This window comes from Hydra viridissima, unplaced genomic scaffold (genome assembly GCF_058129835.1).
Source record: "Hydra viridissima isolate aposymbiotic clone 2 unplaced genomic scaffold, HvirCarnegie_v1 scaffold_14, whole genome shotgun sequence".
In the NCBI taxonomy this organism is placed as follows: Eukaryota; Metazoa; Cnidaria; class Hydrozoa; order Anthoathecata; family Hydridae; genus Hydra; species Hydra viridissima.
The window spans coordinates 4,842,335-4,868,140 of record NW_028324313.1 but is presented as its reverse complement, the minus strand read 5'-3'; the positions used below and the strand labels follow the sequence as shown (position 1 = coordinate 4,868,140).

The 25,806-nt window shown below is 33.2% G+C and overlaps 1 protein-coding gene across 2 annotated transcripts in view; it reads right to left on the bottom strand.

Moving 5' to 3' along the window:
• Positions 1-14,397: 14,397 nt before the first annotated feature.
• Positions 14,398-25,806, bottom strand: part of LOC145192951 (uncharacterized) — a 41,691-nt gene continuing 30,282 nt past the window's right edge. For both annotated transcript variants that reach the window (XM_090072328.1, XM_090072327.1), the window contains exons 13-19: positions 25,524-25,567; positions 24,390-25,412; positions 21,308-21,454; positions 21,083-21,140; positions 16,975-17,322; positions 15,988-16,886; positions 14,398-15,300 (exon numbers count right to left, since the gene is read on the bottom strand). In XM_090072328.1, the coding sequence (XP_089928454.1) occupies positions 14,701-15,300; positions 15,988-16,886; positions 16,975-17,322; positions 21,083-21,140; positions 21,308-21,454; positions 24,390-25,412; positions 25,524-25,567 (3,119 nt within the window). In that variant the 3' untranslated portion in view covers positions 14,398-14,700. The remainder of the gene's footprint in view (positions 15,301-15,987; positions 16,887-16,974; positions 17,323-21,082; positions 21,141-21,307; positions 21,455-24,389; positions 25,413-25,523; positions 25,568-25,806) is intronic.

Genomic DNA, 25,806 nt, shown 5'->3' with positions numbered 1-25,806 from the left:
CAGTTTGTCAGAAATAACCACTGCAAAAATAACTGTATTTGCAATAGTTGAAGTTCGAAATTTAAGGTTTACCACTAATTCAGCTGTTTCCGACGCCACTCTTTCTTTTTGCTTGCTGATATCCACAAAGAACAACGGATATAGTTTTATATATTCAAGCAAGGTTAACCCTGATTGACAAACAAGATCATTTGTGCCGTAATATTTTTCATCAAAAGAGAACGCATCTGAATAAGCCATGACCACTCTCTTTTCTCCAAAATTCAAGTCGTAATTGTAATTTGGATACTTTATTCCATTAACAGTCACGTAAAAATTGCTAACATCACAATGGTCGAATAGTGATGGATTAACTGTTTGACTGGAATTTCTGTTTGTCTGAAGTCCGAACAAGATAAATCTTGGAATGCTTTTGTCAGTGACTCTTCCAAGCGACCAGGTAAATTCTGTTTGACCGGCTGGAATAAGCTGTCTTTCACATTTGTTTGATTTATAAGCTACTTGAATGGGAATTTTTTGAGCTATTAAATTCATGAAATCAGTCTTTTTCGAAATATCTAATTCAACGCGAGGCATATAAAGTCTGAATTTTTTAAGGTTGATCATTCCTGCACTAACGCTCTCCGCTCTGTAAATCGCATCATCGCATTCTTTCTTTGTAAAGGTGATGGTATGTCTGAACCCATAAACAACTTTGTCATAGGTTTCGCAAAATCCAAAAATGTGCTTCAACGGAATTTTAAACGAAAAAGCTCCAACGGATGTAGTGTCTGCAAACAAGTGGTCTCGTCTAACATTGAATCCTGAATTTCCAACAAGATTTGACGTATCCATATACCACATCTGTTTTAATCCATCAGCAAACTGAAATCCATAAGGATATTTCATCAATCCAAGTATGGTGGTGGCTGGACCTGGATACATCACTCTTTCCACTTGCTCTCCCGACAAGTCATAAGTCACATCATTAAACAAATACATCAAAGCGTTGTTCACCAGTGCAATGTTGTCTTTAGCATCGTAAAAGGTTCCATCGCTCTTTTTCAACACTCCTTCAATAAGAATGTAAGCCTCTGATGGTACTGTTTGAATCGATTGACAGTCTATCTCAAAAGTAATCGTGCCTGAAGAATTTAAATCGAGATTGGTTGGAAGGTACTCAAAAAAATCAACTTTTTCAATACCAATATCATACTCTGGGTCTCAGTAACTCTTAATCGCTCAGTACTTATCATTTTTTATATAATAAAAAAAATTATTTAATTCATTTAAATGTCTCTCATTGCAAGTCATCGCAACAAAATGCTATCTTCATACTATTTTCATGCCCTGTCCCATTTTCACCAGGTCTTGAATTCGAATCGCGTTCTTTTTAGACATTTTATTACTTTGAATAGATGAACCAGTCTTTAATTTCTCAATGGTCTTTTTACCTTTATCAATAGCCACGTCTTTAGCAGCGGAGATGGCTGAAAGGGCTAACTCTGTCCCAGCAGATTTTGCAGCTGTAATCGCTTCTTGTCCAATTTTACTTGTAGCAGCATTTTTAAGCAAATTCACTGTTGCTTTTGATACACTTGACGCAGCTGCTCTTTTTATGAAATTTTTAATCATGTCCACAATAACACCTCCTCCAACAACGTTCTTTTTCACATATCTTCTTTTGTTCACAATGAGCATTTTTTAAATAAAAACAATTTTTTAAATAATTTTATCAATAGTCCTCATTAACGATTTATATTCCTCTTTATTAATCTCTCCTTGTCTCAACAGCTCATCGCAAATAGCAACAGCCACATTTCTTGACTCTTTATTCCCAGCATGCCATGCAGCAATACTCAATTCAAGCTTTTCCACCAACGCATTAGGATCACCTGGAAGAATAATAACACCACGACCTTTTTTACCTTTTTCAATACGCATCATTTTTTCCCAAATAGGAGCAATAAGTTGCTGATACTTTGGTCTTCTTGATGATTTCGGTTTATGCGGTTGCGAATCAGATCTTATAGCATCACTATCCATTAAAATTTTTTCATAATTTTGCAAATCTTCATCGGTATAGCTCTTTGGTATTGTTAATTCAGTCATCAGCTCCCAAAGACCTTTTGTCCCTTCATACCTTTCACCACCGACAATGATATCATCTCCATCTATTTCAACCTCCATTTTTCCAATATACATTTTATCTCCAACTTTGTTCACTTCGAAAGGCCTTTTCTTTTTTTGATCGACTGACAGGCTTTTGATCATCTTTTCATTGCTCTCGATGATCGGCTTGAACAGCTTGCTCACATCAGCTTGAAAATTCGTATCTGAAATTTTGTCGTTGATGCTGTTCTGATAAATCCTCTTTCGTCTATCATTAATTTCTTTCACAATTTCATCCCTTTTATTCAGGTCTTGTATTTTAAAGAAAAACATCTTTTTAAAATACGTGGAAAAAAACATAAATTGGTTTTACGACTACGTTGATCCTTTTTTAAACAAATTGTTAAACGTTTAAATCGCGTCTTCTCGTCCTTTTTGGATCAAGTTTTCTTTAGTAACTTCATCTATTCCCTTTTTGGTTTTGGTTCGTATTTCATCCATCAAGGATTTAAATTTTTGAAGCTCCCCAAGAATCAATTGAAACTCTGAATCGCTTATTTTTCCGTCTATCAACGCTTTGGAAATGTGCTCGCTGATGGTGTTCAATTTCGACTCAGCCAACACTTTGATCTTCTCATGCTTTTCCGCTTTTAATACCATCTTTTTATTCACTTGACCTCCAACAATCGATAAAAACCCCATGCCAATAGCCACACCTTCACACGCAATCGCTACTGGACTGGCAATAATCGTAGACAAAAGCCCTATTCCAGTCGCACCTAGTGCTATACATAATCCTTGCATCACATTGTCCACATTCGAAATGATTCTAAACACGCGATGGTACTTTTTGCTTAGATGAACTCGCTTTGCTTTTTCACTCTCTATCTCTTTCTGAATCTCGCTTATTTTCTGAAGCCTATAAACATGTCCTCCTTCATCTATAGGAGCTGATGGAAGAACTGGATAAAGTTTTTCATTCAATATTTCCATTTTTTATTAATAAAAATTATTTTAAATCAATGTAACTAATCTTACAAAGTTTTTCTCCTTTTTTAACAACCACGTCCTGTTTGCTGTTACTATTCACATCCATAATAACATCATCTACAGACTCTGAAATAATAACTTCGTTTTTTCTATAATTCAATTGATCAGTAATTTTATTCATTAATGTTATCACTGCAATACCTTTCTCCAAATTCAGCCCAATGGATAAAGCTATCATTGTATGTGAGAGAGCAGCAAATTTAATGTCTTTCTGGGCAAAAATCTCATATTGTTCGTTAACGTTGAAATAAGGTGGATGATCTAACGTTTTCGTAGACACAATAATGTTGTTCGGTCTTCTTTCCTCCAACTCTCTAACCCTCTCTTCCAAAATTTTTAATTGCAAATCCAAACTGTGGACTTCTGCTGAGGTAACATTTCTAAAAAACTTGTGAGGAGCATGCATTTTACATATTAAAAATAAATTTTTAGATCATTTTTGCAAACTTAACAATTCATTATTATCTACCCATGAGTTGAACGAGTCTGGATATCCCAACCATTTGACTAACGACTTTCTCTTGGTTTTGCGAATGATTTTTTTAATTCTGAATATGTCTTGATGTGTCTTTTGCATCTCCTGCTCGTAAAAGGTGCCTTGAATTTCTTCACCGTTAGCGTCAGAGATTTTATACGTGGGCGGATTCGTATACTGAACTTTTGACACTGTAAAAACCTCCTCAGTCCATCTCGGCGTATACCCCTTTTCAAAATGAGACTTCTTTTTTACAATCCTCACTTGATCGCCCATGGAAAATTTTGGTTTTGCTGGTAATGTTTGATCCTTTCCATACAGACTCCACCAGACCTTATATTTATTCGTTTCATCGCTAGCTTCCACTGGCGTCATTTTGATGGAAGAATGCTTTGTGTTGTTGTAATTTTTCACCATCTCATCCAATACGTCAATGTATTTATTGGTATTGTTGGCTGAAAAATATTTAAACATTCTCTCTTTCATTGTTCTATTCCATCGCTCGACAACAGAACTTCTTTCCTCGTTTTCAGTGGAATACAGTTGCACACCCAACGCTCTCACATGTCTGTTGTAAAACTCTTTTCCTTTGTCTACCCACAATTTAATGCATTTTCTTTCTGTGAAAATCTTTTTTAACGCTTCAGCTACTTCAAGACCTGTTTTGCTTTTTAACGGAACAATCCATCCATACTTTGAAAACACGTCGATCACCATGAGCAAATATTTTACGCCGTTGTTGAATTTTGAAAACGATTGCATGTCCACCAAATCAGCAGCCCATATCTCATCAATGTCGTTCACAATCACTTTTCTTTTTTTAAAATGATGAATCACCGGTTTATGAAGCTCCTCTGCAAGTTGATCCGTCCATTTCAAATCACTCACACCCAATCCGAATTTAGCTTTGGCTTTGATGATGGGTTCGATTATTTTTCGCTCGCTTATTTCTCTCTGAGTAGGATTTTGTATAGAATCCATTTCTTCAACATCATTTGATCTGCTAAATTTCTGTTTTGCTTGTCGTTAAAATACTTGTAAGCTAAATCGTGGTGATATGCTGCATTGTCTACTCTATCCACCGGTTTGCTCCACTCTTGATACATGTCCGTGGAAGTGAGCCTTTTGTCTAAATTGGTTCCAGGTCCTGCAAAGTTCATCCCTGGAACGTGCATTTCTCCTGGAAACTTTGCCCATGGAAGCTTTATTTTTTTTGAAAAATTGTTGATCGATTCCACCAAGTCTCCTCCGCTAAGCGCATTCGCAGAAACAAACTTGCATTTTGTTATCCCACAAGAGTTGCAAGTTCCTTTCAACATAGTTCTGTTGTTTTTTGTGATCTCGTTTTTCAAGTGAATGGTTTCAGTCTCTCTTCTACACTTAACGCAGTACATTTTAACATATATAAAAACTTTTTTAATATAAAAAATATGGAAGTGATGAAATTGTCGTGTAAAATTGGGAAAACCAAAAGAAACAACAGCAAGCTTTTACCGAGAAGCATTCGAGGAATCATCGTTGGAAAGTCTGGATACGGAAAAACAACGTTGCTGCTCAATTTACTGCTCAGACCTGGATGGCTTGATTATAACCGCTTGCAAGTGTTTGGAAAATCACTATTTCAACCTGAATACAAAATACTCAAAAGATCATTCGAAAATAAACTTCCTAAAAAGGATATTGTTGATTTGTTAACGGATGATGTACAAGACGAAATGGAAAAATTGAATTTAATCCATGAAGATGTTATTAACGATCTTTCAAAAAAGTATTCTGACAATTATGATATGGAATGTCAATTTTTCGAAACTGCAGACGATGTGCCTGAACCTGAATCCTTAGACTCGACCAAAAACAATTTGATGATCTTTGACGATTTGCAATTAACCAATCAAAACAAGTGCGAAAAATATTACATCCGAGGAAGACATTCCAACGTCGACTGCTTTTACCTCGCTCAAAACTATTTCGAGATTCCAAGACATACCATCAGAGAAAATGCTAACTTTATTTGTCTCTTTAAACAAGACCAAAAAAGCGTTAATCACATTTATCAAGATCACGTTTCCTGTGATATGAAAATAGAAGAATTTAAAGCCTTTTGCAATCATTGCTGGAATGAACCTCACGGATTTGCCGTCATTGATCTCTCTTCTAAAAAGAACGAGGGAAAGTATCGAAGTGGGTTTGATGATTTTTTATTTTTCTAAAACAATTTAAAAAATAATTCTTATTTAAAAAATGTCAGGTATAATCATCGATGTAGATGGAAAATCAAGTGTTATCACCACTGATTTTTTGGATAAAATCGTTTTTGACGAAGGAAAAAGTTATGAAATGGCTTTTCTCGGTCTTGAGACTTACAACAGCATTCCAAATGTAAGCAGTAAAAACAATTCTTTCAAATACAGCATGAACAATGGAGCTAATTGGGAGAACATTATCATTCCATCAGGAAGCTATGACATTAAAGACATCAATGAGTATTTGCAAAGGTCTATTTTAAGCACAATAAAATCAGCTCAACGTGGAAGTTATATTATTGCAAATAAAATTAATTACTCACCAAGCAACCTTCAAATTGGAATCAATCTTAATACTTTAAAATCAACCATTAAACTTGGTTTGAATTATTTGATTGACTTTAACGTGGAGAACAGCATCTCTTCAGTTTTAGGGTTTACTAAAAGAAAATTAAATTCCAATTCCGAATATGAGTCGGATAATATCGTTAGAATTTCAAGCATTAACACCATCAGAATCGTTAACAACGTTATCGGATCATCCTATATTAATGGAACCCAACTCAATTGCATTTACTCCTTTTATCCAAATGTTAGTCCAGGCTATAAAATCATCGAGAGACCAATGCATTTGATTTATCTTCCTGTTAAACTGTTTGAAATTTCAACAATGGTTACTCGTATCATTGATCAGAATGGAGATTTGGTTGATTTTCGTGGAGAGGATATTACAATACGATATCATATTCGAGAAGTGAAATAAATAATTTTTAATACATAAAAAATGAGCAATTATCAAAACATCAAAATTAACATCTCACAGAGTCAATCTGATAAAATTAAAAAAGCTATGCATGATAAAACCGATACTAGCATTAAGCTTTCTCATCAAGACTTGAACGGTAAACATGTTCTCGCTATCACTAATGCGCAATTGAACAAAATTAGAAAAGCGTATGAAGCTGGTAAAGGAGTCACTCTTAAATTGAGCAAAAGACAAATTGCATACAACTCAACCATTGAAGGCGGATTCATCGGAGCTCTTTTACCGTTATTAGGTATGATAGGTAGCACTCTTGCCACAAAGGTTGTTCCTGCTCTCGCCACTGGATTGTTAGCAGGTGTAGGCTCTTCTGCTGGCTCTGCTATGGTTGATAAAATTGCTGGGCGAGGTCTTTTTTACATGAGCAAAAATGGAAAAGGAATGAAGATAAAAACTTTAGGTGGAGAAGGATTGTTTATCACCCCATGGACTAAAAATGTTCACGGTGATGGACTCTTTGTTAAAAATGGAAAAGGCTATCAATCTATTGGATCTGGATTATTGCTCGGACCTAACTCACCCTTTAATAGTATACCCTTTTTAGGCGCTATTCTATGAAAATCGCTTGTTAAAAAATTCGGATAAACTTTTTAAGAAAATTAAAAAAATGATCGACTTTCAATGGATTGACGTAGAAGGAATTGTTTTACCTAATGAAGCTTTAACTAACTTTCAATTGATAAAGGCTGCTAAACAGTTAAAATTAAAAAACTTTCAAGGCGTGTTTGTCAGGGATGAGTTACCAAAAAAGCTAAGAAAAAAAGAATGTGGAATTGTGAATACGGGAGATTCAAGCACGGATGGATTTCATTGGGTGTGCTGGTATAAAGACGGAGACAAAAAGTATAGTTTTGATTCTTATGCTCAGCCTCCTCTTGTCGAACTTGTCGATTATTTGAAAAGTCCGGTTTATTATAACAGTGAAAGGGTTCAGTTTGGTGATACGTCTTATTGTGGTCATTTGTGTCTTTACGTCTTAAAAAAATTGAATGAAGGTCTTGACTTTCAAGAAGTTATCAATACCTTGTGGTGAAATTTTTAAAGAATAAATTTTTTTTAAAAATAACAAACCATGGAGAATATTCAAAAACACATCACTCATCAAGATTATAAAGACTGCTTAATGAATAAGACAGAAAAGCTTGCAACCATGAACGTTATACGATCACATGAACATGACATATACACCGAAGAAATCAACAAAGTCGCTCTCAGCGCTAACGATGATAAAAGACACATCTTACAAGACGGCATTCACACCCTAGCCCTTGGACACTACAAACTAAAACCATGCTTTACATTTATGGACTATGATAAACTCTTTAACATTATGGAATAAATACTTCTTTGCAGGTTCTGGCATGATATTAACAATGAGATAAAAATATAATAACATCTTGAATTCATTAACTATGGAGAAGACTGGTAATGTCCTAGAATCGATATTGTGTCTTGAAAACTGTCAATGCATATAGAAAACTGTCAATGTCCTAGAATCCGCATTGTCTAGTAGTATCGTTGAATCGAAAATTTTATGCTGATCAATATTTATATAAGAACTATAACTTGAAAAAAATTATTTTTTAAGTTATTTACGTTTGAAAAGTGTAAAAATCGTTAAAATGTTATATTTTTTGTTTTCAAAACATAATAATATAACTTTTTTCTGTGCGCAATTTTAAATAGGAAAAATTAGTAAATAATATATTCTTTTAAAATAACTTTATGACTTGAATTAGATGTCCGATATCTTACTTTTCTCAAAACAAATCATCAAATAAATTTCTCTCGTTTTCAATTTCATCACTTGAATCTTCTTCAATTTCAAAATCCTAAAAATGAAAAATATTTGCATTCCAAAAAAAACAAAAATATTTAAAGAAGATTATGTGTATATTTAAAAAACAAAATTTACCGTTTTATTACTGCAGTCTTGCCCATGACAGCCACCGCATGCAATCATGCATTTTAATCCGTTTTTCCTGCAAGAACACATATTAGTTCTTGTCCGGGTTCGACCCTATTTTTCGCTAATTCTCTCCTACTATATAGGATTAACTCCAGGATATTTGTTCTGATGCGAAATCAAAGTTCTCTGGGTAGTGACGGCAATCCCGGGATCCCGTAAAAATTGTTGATCCCATAATATGGGGATTTTTGTCAAAAATTTCTAGGGATTTCGGAAATGTAATAAAAAGACTAAAGATAAATAGGTATTAAGCTATAAACTAATTGGAACATTATAAAGTATCAAGTAAATACAGTTTTTGGTAAAATTTTGTTTCATAGCTGTTAATTCTCATTGAAATGTTTTACTTTAATTTCGAATTTTCAGCTTCATTTTAATTCCAAATCGCCGAATGAGGATTAGCGAGTATTCTAGGCATTTCTGTGCATTTGTCGCCAAATTCGGAACTTCCCACTGAATGACTTAATGCCCTTGGGCATTTCTTTGCTCAGCCTGATAGGATACAACAAAATAGGGCCATGGGATCCAAGAGGAGTCGGTGAAAGCCTCGAAGTTGGCCACATTTGGCCCAAATTTCGACGTTTTGTATGGAAATTGAGCCAAAAACGGGGTTTTGTCGCCAAACCCGGTACTTGCCAGCCTCTCTATTGATTGTCTTTGTCATTTTCGTGCTCAGCCTGATAGGTTACAACAGAATATGTCCAAAGGCTCCAAGAAATCTCGGTGAAAGGCTTCAATTTGACGAAATAATCACAGAATTGACATTACAAGCAAATTCTAAGCATTTCTGTGCATTTGTCGCAAAAATCGGTACTTACCACTGAATTGCTTGATGATCTTGGGCATTTTTTTGCTCAGCCTGACAGGATACAACAGAATATGGCCAAGGGATCCAATGGGAGTCGGTGAAAGCCTCGAATTTGGCAACATTTGGTCCAAATTTCGACGTTTTGTATGGAAATTGAGCCAAAAACGGGGTTTTCTCGCCAAATCCGGTACATGCCAGCCTCTCTGTAGATTGTCTTTGTCATTTTCGTGCTCAGCCTGACAGGATACAACAAAATAGGGCCAAGGGATCCAAGAGGAGTCGGTGAAAGCCTCGAATTTGGCCACATTTGGCCCAAATTTCGACGTTTTGTATGGAAATTGAGCCAAAAACGGGGTTTTGTTGCCAAATCCGGTACTTGCCAGCCTCTCTGTTGATTTTCTTTGTCATTTTCGTGCTCAGCCTGATAGGTTACAACAAAATATGTCCATAGGCACAGAAATGCTTAGAATTTGCTTGTAATGTCAATTCTGTGATTATTTCGTCAAATTGGAGCCTTTCACCAAGATTTCTTGGAGCCTTTGGACATATTCTGTTGTAACCTATCAGGCTGAGCACAAAAATGGCAAAGACAATCAACAGAGAGGCTGGCAAGTACCGGATTAGGCGACAAAACCCCGTTATTGGCTCAATTTCCATACGAAACGTCGAAAATTGGGCCAAATGTGGCCAAGTTCGAGGCTTTCACCGCCTCCTCTTGGATCCCTTGACCCTTTTTTGTTGTATCCTGTCATGCTGAGCACGAAAATGACAAAGACAATCAACAGAGATGCAGGCATGTACCGGATTTGGCGAGAAAACCCCGTTTTTGGCTCAATTTCCATAGAATACGTCGAAATTTGGGCGAAATGTGGCCGAAGTCGAGGCTTTCACCGACTCCTCTTCGATCCCTTGGCCATATTTTGTTGTATCCTGTCAGGCTGAGCAATAAAATGCTCAAGGGCATCAAGCAATTTAGTGGTAAGTAACGATTTTTGCGACAAATGCACAGAAATGCTTAGAATTTGTTTGTAATGTCAATTCTGTGATTATTTCGTCAAATTGGAGCCTTTCACCGAGATTTCTTGGAGCCTTAGGACATATTCTGTTGTATCCTATCAGGCTGAGCACGAAAATGACAAAGACAATAAACAGAGAGGCTGGCAAGTACCGGATTTGGCGACAAAACGCTGTTTTTTGGTCAATTTCCATACAAATCTAACGAATTTTTGCTGTATTTCACGATTTTGGCCACTTTCATAAAGCTCTTTTGAAAGTCTCGCTTTTTTTTTTGTTTTAACCTATCAGGCTGAGCACAAAAATGACATAGACAGTCAACTAAAAGGTTTGCAAGCACCGGATTTGGCAACAAAACCCCGTTTTTGGCTCAATTTCCATACAAAACGTCAAAAGTTGGGCCAAAGGTTGCCAAATTCAAGGCTTTCTCATTTGGCCCTATTTCGTCAGATTTTAATGGAAATTGACCAAAAACGGTGTTTTGTCGCCAAATCCGGCATTTGCCAGCCTCTCTGTTGATTGTCTTTGTCATTTTTGTGCTCAGCCTGTTTGGTTACAACAGAAAATGTCCTAAGGTTCAAAGAAATCTCGTGAAAGGCTTTCTCATTTGGCCCTATTTCGTCAGATTTTAATGGAAATTGACCAAAAACGGTGTTTTGTCGCCAAATCCGGCATTTGCCAGCCTCTCTGTTGATTGTCTTTGTCATTTTTGTGCTCAGCCTGATTGGTTACAACAGAAAATGTCCTAAGGTTCAAAGAAATCTCGTGAAAGGCTCAAAGGCTTGACGAAACAATCACAGAATTGACATTACAAGCAAATTCTAAGCATTTCTGTGCATTTGTCGCCAATTTCGGTACTTTTAAAAAACGTCTTTATAAGCCAACTTATAATCATTTATTTCGCCAGATGTTTATATAAAAAGTAGCATGAATTTCAGTGGTCGAAGTTTATCATTTGTGTTAAAATTGATACTAAAAAGTTATTTATTAAGAAGCATGTTGAAAGAAGCATGTTGAAAGTGATATTTATTATATAATTATTGTATGTGGATGTTGTTAAATGTAGTATTTGTAACTTAATTATTTTTTTTATTGTTAATGGTCAATTTATTGGTGCGTGCTCTCCACAGACCTCTTTTTTTAATATATTCTGTTGGTGGAGCAGCATAGACACTCTTGCATTTTTACTAATATATTGTCTCTCCAAACGTTCAGTTTTTTAATCCTCGAGATTTTGCAATTTGTTTTAAATGGTAACTTTTCGCTACTATATTCTAATTTTTTTTTATAACTGTAAGAAGCAATATGATGTTCGGCGGCCCCTCTTTATGCAATACTAAATGGCTGAACATGTGTGAATATCATTTCAGGCGATGAATGATTTTGGTATGTGAGAGGCAACTGTTAAGTTGAAAATGTACGAGGTAGAAAAGATACTTCAAATAGTCTATGACTTCAAATAATATATGACAGGATTAGATTTTTTTAAGGATTATTTTGCATCAGAGTTCTTACAAAATTTTGATTCTAGCTATATTTTGCAAAATTTGACTCTTTCACCAATTTTTTTTTTTTGAACCTTAAGTAAATATTTCTAGTATTCTCTCTGCTTAAATAAAAAAGTATGTAAGGATTTTAAAATATCTATTGACAAGTTGCAAAGTTCACAACAATTTTGCATCAGATTTTATTTTGTGAAATTCGATTCTGCCCGAGTTGCTATACAACCTTAGGTTGATAATCCATGTAGCGAGAATTTATATGGTAGATGTTTGACCAGCCTATAGAATTTTTCATGAATTTCTTTACTTTGCTATTTGTTAACTCGGTAAAAGAATTTTTATGAGTTTGTTACAGTGAACATTATTTTAGAATCACTGATAAGCTTTCGTTAAGATATAGAGGGAAGTATGTACTGCAAATAATATCTATTGAGTCTGCTTACTCAAAGGATAATTTTTCTGAACCTCAGCATTTGGTTTTTACAGTTTGACTTCTATATCAGTCATTGAAAGCAAGATTTAATATATTTAGACATAAAACGTTACAAGATTTCAGAAAAAAATTGCATGCCTAATGTTATTTTATTTCAACTTTTTAAGTGATTGCACAGAATTGTTTGCTATTCAGTTACATCCGTTAAAATTATTTTGATAACGACTTTTAAGTTAAACTTTGTATGAATGTAGACTTGCTACACCTAAAGCTTTAGTGTTCTAAACGCATGAAGAATTCTATTTTAACACTTTAGAGAATGTGATATCTTAAAAGAACTGTAATTGCTACTTTATTTGATATTATTAGTTGAGAGACGAAAACTAAAACGCCGATGCTTATTTTTTTTTGCCGTTAATTTGTACAGGGTGAAACAAAATTAACTCCCCCATTTGGTTTGCTTACAATTTTGAAATAAATGAAAGATTTTTTTTTTTTTTTCAAATAATATGTTTGTTTACCATTTAAATTTTTTTGTTTGCCAATTTTCAAAAATGATATCAAATGTCCGCCTTTAGCGGTTCTACACAAATCAGCTCTTTTTATTGAATTTTTCATTACTTTTTTGAGTATTAACCGGTATGTTTTCTATTTCTTGTCGAATATTGTTTTTCAGTTGATCAAGAGTTTGTGGTTTATTCACGTACACCTTTTTTTTTAAATAACCCCATAAAAAGAAGTCTGGAGCTGTTAAATCAGGTGATCTTGCAGGCCAATGCAAATCACCAAAACGAGAAATTAATCGACCTGGAAAAAGCTCTTTCAAAATCCGTATTGTTTCTTTGGCTGTATGTCGTGTGGCACCATCCTGTTGAAACCACATATTGTCCAGACTTTGTTCTTCCATTTGTGGTATTAAAAAGTCTCGGATCATTTGTCGATAATTATCACCAGTAACAGTTGTTGTTTGCCCATATTCGTCTTCAAAAAAATAAGGTCCAATGACATTTTTGGCATGAATAGCGCACCAAACTGTTATTTTTTGTGGATGCAATGATGTTTCATGAATGATTTGTGGGCTTTCACTTCCCCAGAATCGAGAATTATGTTTATTGACATGGCCACTGAGATGAAAATGTACTTTGTCACTTATTATCATTTTTTCACTAAAACTATCAATTTCTCTTGCAAGATTCAAAATGACATTACTGTACTTCAAACGCTGATTATGGTCTCTGGGCAACAGCTTTTGCACTAACTGGATTTTGTAAGGGAAAAGGTATAAATCTTTTTTCAAAATTCGTCGAAGAGAGCGCTGAGATATGTTTAATTGTTGAGCACGTCTTCTTGTTGATGCTTTTGGTGACTCTGCAACACTTTCACGAACACGAGCGATATTTTCTTCATAGCGGGCGGTTCTTGGTCTTTCTGAATGGTGAGTCTAAAGTTGTTCAATACTGTTCAAATCGATTTGATAAAGCATGAATTGTTTTCTTATCAAGTGCTGATTGATTACGATGTCATTTTCAATATTCTCGTTGAGTTAACACAACTGACTTATTTTTTTGAATAAAAATAGTCACGATTTCTGCACGTTGTTGTGGATTGAATCAATTCATAATTAATTTTGTGCTACTCTACTTTACAACTGTAAAAAAAAATAATGACAGTTAATATCAAAATAAAAAATAACAGCTCTTTCAAATAGGGGAGTTAATTTTGCCTCACCTTGTACTTAAATTTACATTTTTTAGAGTTTTTTTACTTTGGTCGACATAACAATTGATATAAATGGCTTTTAAAGTGGATAAAATTATTTTATCTTTACTTGGGAATATAAAAGTTGTTGTTAGGCCTGGTATAAGGTCAACGGAAAAGCACAAAGGTCTTTTTAATGATGAAATATTATTTAAAGATAATTATCTGGCGTAGAACTCAGTTTCTTGAGGAAAGAATTTGTTCACTTTAAAATAAAAAATACCATTGAAATGAGTTTAATTACGTATCGAATTCAATAGACAAGATGATATTTTACATTTTTCGTTTAAAAACATTTACAAATGTTTACACGGACACAACAGAAAATAATTCTACTATTAAGCATGTTTCAGAGTTGTAGAAATATTTTGCATAGAAACCCCCGTATTTCAGGGGGTAAACATTGTAAGCAACACGTAGAACAAAGAAGGTTATTATTGAAAGATCATTAAATACGTTAGATTCAGATAAACAAGTTGATACCCGTTTTTCAGGGTTTCAGTAAAATGCTCATCTCTTAAAATCCTGCCGTTTTCATGAAGTAGGCTCCTTGCATTTCACAAGTAATTCACTAGGTAAACACCGATCAATATCAGGACTAAACATAGAAGCATGAATCTGGGTTACATCCGAAGAAACTGCAGGGTGCCAACTACTGGGAGTGAAGCATTGATAAAGATTCGAGGTTTGTTGAAGTGGAGCGGCAGTCCAGAGCTGATTAGAGTTCGAAAACAGAGGTTGGGCTACTCCCATGGTCCATTGGTTAAACCCACCGTTCATAACAGCATTGGGAGAAACGTATGCCGCTGGGAAGTTTTGTTGCGAATAGATGTGAGGAAGTGGCGGGGCTGATATAGTTTGACCCGTAGAAGCCCACATTCCACCAAATGATGAAATATTAGAAAAAGGCTGAGGGGTTATCTCAGCACTTGAAATAAATTGAAAGCATTCTGATTCTGTTGAAACTTCAGCAGTGAGTTGATTGTTAAGAACAATTTTACCGTTGAGAGATAAGCAAGCATCTTGTGCTTGACTAGCAGTCTCATAACAAACATAAACTATGTCACCAACCATACGTAAATGAAGAAGCGTACCAAACTGAGAACATAGCTGACGAATTTTTGTAGAATCAACCTAAGAATGAAGTACAATGTTACAGCGTTAAAAAAATATCTATGGTACATAAAACTAGAACTACAAAAAACAAAATTTGAAAACTGTCCTCATTTTGCTGACTTCAAATTTTTTAAAAACAGTAAAGCATGTGTAAGAACTGTTGTAAAATGCCAAACCGTTTCGGAAATTTTCTTAAATTGCTATGAAAACATTTCATTAAAAGCTGTTAATAGACATTTAATCACAAGGCTGTTAATAGACATTTAATAGACATAAATTTTTTTCGACATGGACAACTTTTTCAAGTTTGATATCTTGAAATATTTTTAGATAATATTTAAATAGTTTACAAATCGATATTTTTTTAAAGGAACTTTCATGTTTTATTTTTCTTTACTAGTTCATCTAAAATTCGCATGAAACTGCAGCACTAGAAACCCAAAAAAGCAGGTGCTAATAGTATTTTTTTTTTTTTCAGTATTTCTTTTTGGAAAAAGCTAAATCTTTTAGTGTAAACTTGGATGCTATGTTTGCTCACTTTGCGTAAATAGGAAAGCGTACCAATTTCCCCTACAAACCAAAAAAAAAAAAAAAAAACCTCTCATAGGGAAATTCGGCTAAAGAAAGAAATATCTAAAGTAACCTTAAAAAAGTTAAAAGCAATTTCTTAAAATATTCGTTCTACATGGAATAATTAGAACTTACAGCTGAAGTAATTCCTTTTAACGTTAACCAGCACATTTGATTTTCTTGCCTGCTTTTAGGTTCCATATTTTGAAGGCCCGGAGGTGTTTTCCTTGACAAACGATCTTGGTGGTATTTGTTTACTGTAGAAACAAGAACTGAAGAAGTAACATTACTTGTAACAGTAGATGTAGTGTTCATAACTTGACTAACATTTTTTTTGTGATTTACATTCTCGTGTCTTAATTCCTGGTTATCGAAAGTATCAGTACGAGACTTCCACGGTACTCCAGGTCTAAATTCTGCCGGTGTTGGAGACAACCGTGGAGCTGCAATAACTCCCCATTTTGCGGATACAGGGTCAACTGCTTGAAAAGGCTTATCGTCGCAAAATGGCGGAGTTGTTGATCCACTATGACTACCTGCATTAGGTTGTGTCCACTGCAAAAGTTTGGATCGCTGTGGACCATCCGAAAAACTAGAAACCACTACGGATGATTGTTGCAGTAATCCGGAAAGATGAATCGAAGACGTTGGCATTTGCAATGATGATGAAGGTAAATGTTGTGGAAAGAGAATAGAAGAGACTTTTGAAGTATCAACGTCTGGTGCTTGAGATATTTGTTGCAAATAATGATGAATCATATTATTAGTAACAGTTTCTGAGGAAGACGAAAATGGAATAGATGTGGGTTCAGAAAGGCAATCATTAATTCCTAACTTTTGCAAGTGCATTTGCGCTAGCAATACTGGATTAATTGGTGGTTGAAGCAAAGAGCTATTTTCTACTGTAGAGGATATGCTATAGTTTACATCATTGCTCAGAGATCGAGGTGTGCCTATAGGATTCAGCGGCGCTGAAACGGTAATATTTTCTTGTGTAGAAACAGCAGGTCTCGTCACAACTTTTTGAAATGCACCTGTAAAGGAACCAATAAATTTGATTTTACAAAACCCATGAGAATTTAAATTATTTAAAGTTAATGAGGAAGAGTAAAGTCAAGCAACCTTTAGAGGACGTATCCGTAGGTTTTAATGGTCGAGAAATAGTTCTTTCAATTGGAACTGAAATAGAACTTTCACCAGGTACCAGTCTATGACTAAGTGGTGGAGTTGGTAGTAAACCGTCTCCTTTGGGCTTTGTGGGTTCTTTGACAGCTAATGGAGATAAGGATTCTAGCTTAACTAGTGTTTTTGGAGTTAGGTTGCAGTTTGCTTCATTAGATTGCTCCGCAGCCATTTGTTGAAGTTTACGACGCTGCTTGCGGTTAAGCTTAAGTGTATTCGTATTTTCTGTATCAGAAGACTTTTCAATAGACTGTTTTTCAGAACTTTCAGTTCCCATAAGGAGATCACCTTTAATATAAAAAATACGTCCTTTTAAGTAAGTATCAAAGATGAATTAAATTAAATAAAGCCTCAGAAAAGGCTGTTAAGTGATTTCAACAAAAATAAACGCAATAAGATTGGAATAATTCCATGTCAACTTGGATCAAAAAGGCTGTTTAAGCATACTTCTTTGATTTTGTTGAATACTGGTACAGTTGAAGATCTAAATGAAATCTGTATATATAATTGTGCAAAAGTAATGAAATTTAGCATTTAGAACCAAAATTTTATGAGAAACTTGTTTTCAAAAGTAAAAAGCCTTTAAATTAAAAGATGTTAGGTTTTTTTTGCAAAAAATCTTTATATTTGGTTAAGCAACTCACTGCATTGTCAATTAACAAAATCTAAAAAAAAACAAAAACTTTTAAACATTTTTTCTAAAGTAGCTTTAGTAATTACTATAAGACTGAGCAGAGCCATAAGGGTGCAATATTATAATCAAAATATTTATATTAGTCTTACACTTTTTAGACTATCTGATGTTCTCTGAAGACTTACTTTTATTGTGGCTCTTTTTAATGTGCCCCCAATATCATCACATGGAGATAGCAAAAAACTTTGATGCCTGCATGAGTTAAAGTTTTTTGTTTTTTTGTTTTGTTTTGGCTACCACAACCATATGAAAAATACTCAATTTACTTTATCTGAGGTATTTTGGCTTTAATATTACCATTTTTCATGTCAACAGAGATAATGCAAAATGAATAACGGATGAATTTTTTTAATATTAGGCTGAGGAAAAAGTTCGCAGCGTTTTTATATTTTCTTTTATTTTACAACGATTTTTAGCTGTTTGACAAAGTGTATAATATTCACTCGCTCTTTCTGCTCTACAAAACTGTGCTATTCGTTTTGTAGAGCAAAAAGAGCTCTATTGAACTTTTTGAGTAATTTAATTTTTCATTATTTTTTAGGCTAGAAATGGAATATCCAGAAGGTAAAAAGCAACATTTTTGACATTTACAATTTATATGGAGGTGTTACAGGAAATTCTACAGCACGGAAATGGTTTGCGAAGTTCAATATCGGTGATTTAGACGTCGATGAGACGCCCTGCAGTGGAAAGCCTTCTGAATTCGACGAAGAGTCTCAAAGCACTTTTGAAGGAGAACGATCACCAAACATGTCGTGAATTGGCCGAAAAAATTAACAGCGATCACAAAACAGTTTTCAATCATTTTAATTCAATAGGATTTGCAAAAGAATTTGGAGTCTGGGTGCCTCACGAGCTTAACGAAAACAACAACAAAAATCGCAATATCTCGCCTGTCATCGAGTAACACGCCATCATAAACAGCGCTTTTTGTACCGAATTGTCACGGGAGATGAGAAATGGTGTCAACACATAAATGAGAAGCAAAGAAAAGAGTGGTTGGTGCCTCCACGAAATACGCCAAAGCCAAGCTACACTGCGTAAAAGAGGCTACTCGAATGAAAAGACTCCATCGACAAAGCCAAACCATACTCTTTTACGACAACGTCAGCCCTAGTTGCACAAGTCGTCAAAGCTGCATTCCAAAAGCTCGAATGGGAGGTCCTTCAGCATCCGTTGTATTCTCCGGACCTTGCACCCACAGATTACCATCTCTTTCGCTCAAGGTCGAATCATATGATTTCGATATAATCAAACCTTTGACAATAAAGAGGACCTTAAAAACTGGCTCAACAATTTCTTCGATACCAGACCGGCCGATTTGTTGCAGAACAGTATCGACAAATTAGTCGAAAGGTGAGAGGAGGCCGTAAATAGCAACGGCGAATACATAATTGATAAATATATTGTTCTGACTTGGTTTTTATTTAAATAAAAGTCTGATAAAAACGCTGCGAACTTTTCTCCAGTCTAATATTATAGTATATAACTTTATATAATGTGCACTGAAGATAATCCCAGTAAAAATTCTGAACACCGTCAAAGTTAAAATTCTCTACAAAGTCACAACTATTGATGTTTAGATTTAAATTATAAATGAACTTGTGGAACTTTTGCTATAAGTAAAAGTTAATTATTTCCTAAAGAAAATATCAAAATTTTTGAAAGGGATCTACTAAAACTACTTTAGAGAAAAAGTTTAAATACCTCTTTTTTTTTTGTTTTTGTCAAAGCAGTGGAAAAGCATGCTGAGCCAAGAATAAAAAAGTTTTGCAAAGAACTTAACACTTTTTTAACTTTCTCAGCTTTTAGCTATTAAAAGCTGATTCTTCATTTTAACTTTAAGTCTTTAGTTATTAAAAGCTGATTCTCCATGAAAAACCTATTCTAAATGCATAACCTCATTAGTTTTGAATAACTATAGCTACAGACTTTATATCTAATTTTTTTAGTTAGTGATAAACCGGGCTTAAAGGGGTATATAAAAATTGGTTATCTTGAGAACCTTTGGTTTACCGGGCTTAAAGGGGTATATAAAAATTGGTTATCTTGAGAAAAATTGGTTATCTTGAGAATTTAAGTGTGCAAATTCTCCAGGATAATTTTTTTCATTGAGTTATTCAACTGCACAAAATTTCAATAAAATCGAAAAGGTTAGAAAATTAGCTAAGTTAATATGGAATAATTCATTTTTATTTCTTTTTTTTTTCTAAACATAAAAAAATAATCATATATGATTTAGACATTTTCTTATGTCTCTCTCAAGTTCATATTACAAAAAAATTCGCACACAAAGTGTTAAATTGAGTTTCGTTCTAATTTCTTCTCAAATTAACTGCTATTCATAACTATTTTATTAATGTTAATCTGAAAGTAAAGATAAAAAGATATCGAAAAGCAGTAAGCAAAGCAACAAAGTTTTAGATAACAGGATGAGGGATGGTTCCAGGAGGTGAATGGAGAGAAATTCTTAATCTATGGGAAAGTGGAAGAAAGTAACTTTCAAGCAAAAAAACAGGAATAGCAGATTACTAGTTAAAAAACTTAAATCTGAAAAGTGAGCAATTACTATGACGTGCAAAGGTCACAAAGTAAAAGATGAGAGGTTAGTATTTAAAGCTGCCTTAATTTGAATGATTAGATTTCTGTAATATCAATACAGATGAAATTAACTGCATGATTTCATGAGCAGACATACTGATTGAAATGAATAGTGCAGTTTGCACAAAATATGGCTCCTGATCACACAGCTTACACAACCAAAGTTTTCATGAAAGTAAATGACAAATTAAACTTAATATTAGTTTTGATAATTATTGCTGTTGCTTTGATTTTAGATTAATTTAGATTGTAGTTTTTTATTGATTTATTTTCTTAATGTATTCAATAACATTTAAAAGATATTTGTTGTAGTAATGATGAATAACACTATCAGTTAGAGTTTTTGAGGAAGTCACAAAATTGATATAGTTAAGGGGTCAGAAAAGCAACCATTAATTCTTAACCAAACCAAGTACATTTCAACAATCCATACTTTTTTATTTTATTCCATACTGATTTATCTTGTTAATGTGTTAGATAACATTTAAAAATACATGCATGTTAAAACATATGCATAAGTATGAACATTAGTATGATTTTATGCAAAATTTTTTAAGAATAACTTTTCCTATATAAAATTAAAAAAAGGTAGTTAAATATCTTCTTTAATTTTTTTTCTTTTTTAATAGTACTTTAAATAAACTTTAAACAAGAAATTCTTAATGCAAAGTTTTTTAAAATGTATAATGTACTTTTTATAACAAAGATTTTAACTGATATTGATAGTTATATATATTCAAGAAAAACACTTACTAACTGCACTTTCAATTATTCCATTATTACTTTTTAATGCTTTCTCTGCATGATCTCGCTGCAAAAAAAGGTAAGTATAATTATTTAATAAAATTTTTTAAACTTATAGTAACTTGATAACAAGAGTAATAAGATTGATAAGATTGCAATAAGAGTAATAACATTGCAAGTTTGTGTTAGAAAAAGAATAAATTTTTTTATAGATAATCAAAAAATAAAGTCTACCTTAAAACCCATATCAAGAAGTTGTTTTAAAGCCCGGTTTGTCCAAGCATTGGCATTTAAGTTACTAGATGTGCCATTTGCACCTTCGTACTTTGATTGAGTTGATGATGTAGGAGTATTACTTGCAACACTTGGAGGGAATGACTTCTAAATGTAAAACAATTACTAAAAAAGTAAGCATCTTCTAAGATTCTTGCTATAAATTGTTTTAGGTTTGTCCCTCTAAGAAATATCTAACAAATTAACACCTAACAAATTGTTATAAAGAGATTTTCAACAGATTCCAAAATATGGTTTGCTATAGATTAAAAGACAGTCCCATTAAACTATTTAAGACAATTGTTCATCCCATGATCGATCTCAGTTATAGTATGGTCTTGTTAATACATGACAGATTGTGGAACAAGCAATCTTTCAATGTTAAAAGCGGAATTTAATACTTTTTTTGTATTTACAGAATGTGAGCACAATCAAGTTTGTAACTATCATTTTGGGTATGACTGTGACCAACTCATACAACTTCACAGAACTTCCATAAGATCTTCCCATTGACCAGATGTGGATGTCATGGAAAAGGTGCCTGACACATGAAAGTGGATAATGTCAGAAAGAAATTTTTTTTGTGCTCTTTCAACTAGTGCTGTGGAGTCCGAGTTATGAAGTCTAAGGTTTTTTGGAGGGCTTCTGGAGTCAGTCATTAAAAGTGTACCAACTCCAATCCCCCATTTTTGTCAAAGTTACTAATTTGAAATCTCAGAAAATAATTATCCTTTGAATATATATGTTCTCTCTTTACATTTTGGATCGATAGCAATCCGTCGTTTTACCAAGTTTTAAAAGAAAGTTTTTATTGAACTTTTTGCTTTGTGTACTGTAAAACTGAAAAAATAAGTTTTTTATTACTTTTTATAAAAGGAACTCAAGAAGAAATTTGTTTAGTAATTTTACAAAAGGAAATTAGAAATACAAACTAGTCATTTTTTACAATATACCTTTAAGTTGATTCAATTTAGAATAATCATTAATTTTCTTACCAGCTTGACAGCTACTAGCTGCATATAATAACAGTATTATGGTAGCAGTTTGGTAAGGCATAATGTATATTCACTTTTTGCACACTACTGATTCACTCAGCAGAATGGGCTGTGAAGCTAGCAGCTGACTATGCAAGAACAAGGTTGAAAAGCCAAAATTATGACAAAAAAATACATAGAGCATCTAAAAAAGTGCATCTTCCAACCCATTTAAAGAAAGAAAAAATCATGGAACAATAAATTGATTCTGTATGTCTTGTCTACTGAATTGGAAAGCTAAAGCTTAGTACAAAAGCAAAGAAAAAAAACTTGAAGGTAAATACCCCAACACTGAATCTTCTTCAAATCTTAGCTTTGAATCAACAAAAAAAGATGCAGTGTCTAACATGTCAATCTTATAGACATTCCTTCACTATCAGAACAAGATATCAAAATGTGTAAGCTTTGATCTGGTCAGATTCTGTTTGAGCAGAGCAAAATGCCTCTGTCATCATTAGTGTAGTGTGTATATGGAATTGTCTGTCTCAGTTAAAGAAAAGGAGGGTAATCATCTCCAGGGAAGAGAAAACTTTTGTAAACTTATAGAAAAGTTGTAGCAGTTGAAATGATATTGCACATTTAAAGCTGCTTAATCCATTTAAAATTATTCTTTTTAAAAAAAATGATTCACACTGTTATTGAATTTTCATGAAGTTGCATTTTTAAAAAATATTTAAGTACCATGATGATGATCATCATCATGATCGTCATGATGATGATGTTCATCATGATCATTATCATCTTCATGATCATTATCATCATTTTCATCATCATCATCATCAATTTTTTGTGTACTGTGATTACAAATGAGCTTTTTTGTTCAGATTACCTAAATCATATTGGCTAAATACCTATTATAGTTAAAACGAGCTGCATGTGTATAAAATACTTCGTATGAATAAATAAACTGTAAATTATATTCAAATTCTTCTCGATAAACAAAATTCTTAGTTTTTTTTGCATTTCCACAATGTTGTACTTAACCTCTGCTGATTGAGTTGTACAAAATTTCGGTTAGTTACAATAGCAAACGTTACGACAAAAATAGCACTAAAGTAACTTAGTAAGCTTGAATTGATATAGAACTTAAAAAATCCAAATTGATACAACAAATTCTTGAGCAGATTTTCACTTTCCTTATTTTCCTGCTTTGATCTACAGATAAAAAAATTCTAATGGTTATTATAGGGTGTCACAGACAGACATGTTACTTTATTATATAGATGTGTATTTACAATTTAAACCTTTTTAAATGGTCATATGGGATTAGGAAGCCTGGTTTTAAAACTTAATATTCAAACAGATTTACAAAAAGTTGAGTTAAATTACACTGAGGTTATGCTATGAAAACTGAAAAAGTATGAAAAACTAAGTTTAGGATTGTGAAGGCAAATTATTATTATTAAGCAGTATTGAGAGCACATTAGAGATATGGTAGTAGGAATTGGAGTCACCTTATTCTGACTTTAACCTAAATACAATATTTTTAAACTACCAGTAACTCATTCTGTTATTCATATCAAGCAACAGATGTTATCAATGAAAACGAATATTAAGTAATTTTTGACTTATTTTTAAAGTAAATTTAATGGCTAATTTTTTTTGTTTGAAAATTCAAGATAGATGTCTCCAAAAGGCCAAGTTTATTTTTGAGTGTGAAATTTTAGGTTTAAACAAAAAAAAAATATTTTTCTAGTTCAATTAGTTCTTGAGGCATTGTGGTTTTAAGCTCTGGGCATTAGGAGTAACTTTATGGTGTTTTTTTTTCCTGCAGTAGGATGTTAATTATATTTGCAAATATTACAAAACTATAAAAGCACATGCTAAACAATAATATTCTCTAGCAGAATAATTGAAATGCAAAAAAATCAGTCTTGATTTCAGCGTATTCTAAAGCATAAAGATATTACATTTCATTAGTATTCAATTCCTAAAAAACTTAGAGAGTTAAATGTTAAAGAGAACACATTTAGAGGAACATCAGCATACAATAAAAAAACCTTATATACCTTGGTTTTCAAAGATACAGTAGTCCAACCTAAATCCTCTTCATTTTCTTGTTTATCAGGTAAATCCCAGTCTTCTGATGGAGTGGAACTTTGTAGCCAACCAGTAACTTTTAGATTACTATCAATTTTAGTCTCCAGAGAAGATGATAAAGAGATTTGTTCACTTAGTTGTGACACTTTCTCTGCTTCACCATAACTATAAACACTACCTGACAAGTAATCTGAAACATTAGGCTGTTGATTTTCAGTAGAGCAATTACTATTTTCTCCTATTTTACAGGGTCCAGGTTCAAAACTATCTAAACCAGCCCAAGATGTAGCTCTTGGGTTACAAGGCTGTAGGGATTCTAAGGGAAAAAGTTTAGTACAAGTATTTAACACTTGCAACTGAGTATTTTCTTTCAACTCAATATTATCATTTACTTCAAAATTTAAAATGTTTTTTGCAGTTGATTCCCAAGTTGAGCCTGTTAAACTTGCACCCCAAGAAGATTCTGTATTAACATTAAGATGAGCACTACTGCTAACATTTGGAGTAGATACAGATGTAAATACACTAATTGAAGATATTGGTAATGAAGAAGAATTATGTATTGTTGAGAGCTGTTCTATTACAGTTAGAGGTTTATTATCATTTCTAATAGCCAAATGTTCACCTAAAAAAGGTATACTATTAACTGTATCAGATCTGGTATCAATTTCAACATGATGAACTAATTCTTGCTTATTTAATTCTGAATCCCAGTCTTCGGAAGCAGGCAAACCACCCCAGGAATTTTCAACAACTGGAGCAGTAACAGAACAAATTTCATTAATAATATCTACATCCCAACCCTCGTTATCTTTATTATCATCATTTTGAGGAATATCATTCCAAATTTCATTTGTTAATGAAGAAAAATCATTTTCTTTACGGGGTGTTTGTTTTAATTGCTGCTGACGCAAAAAACGTGGTGGAACTTCACGAGGATATTTCTGCTGCTGTTGTTGATATTGCTGGTACTGTTGTGACCGTTGTTTTGTCTAAATAGCATATTAATTTAATTTTTATTTATTTTTAAAGTGGAGAATAAAAAAACAAAGTGAAGAGTCATAATTTTAAAGAGTTGTTTTTATTAAATTTTCAAAGTTAACCTGTAACTTCTGTTTGTCATTAAACTTTTCTCTCTCTTCATTTTCTAAATACAAAGACATAAAAGCTACTTTAAAAAAAAAAATAAATGCTTGTTTTTTTTATTTGACTCCAACATATATTTTTTGCTTAACACTGCAAAAAAGTTTTAGTCACAGGGAGTGCCTAATACATCCTGTATGCGCTTAAAAAACTGGCTCTAGGTTTAAAAACCTATTAGTTAATGTTTAATTTTTGTATAACTATTTTTAAAAAATTGAATATCAATTAAAAATCTTATTTTTT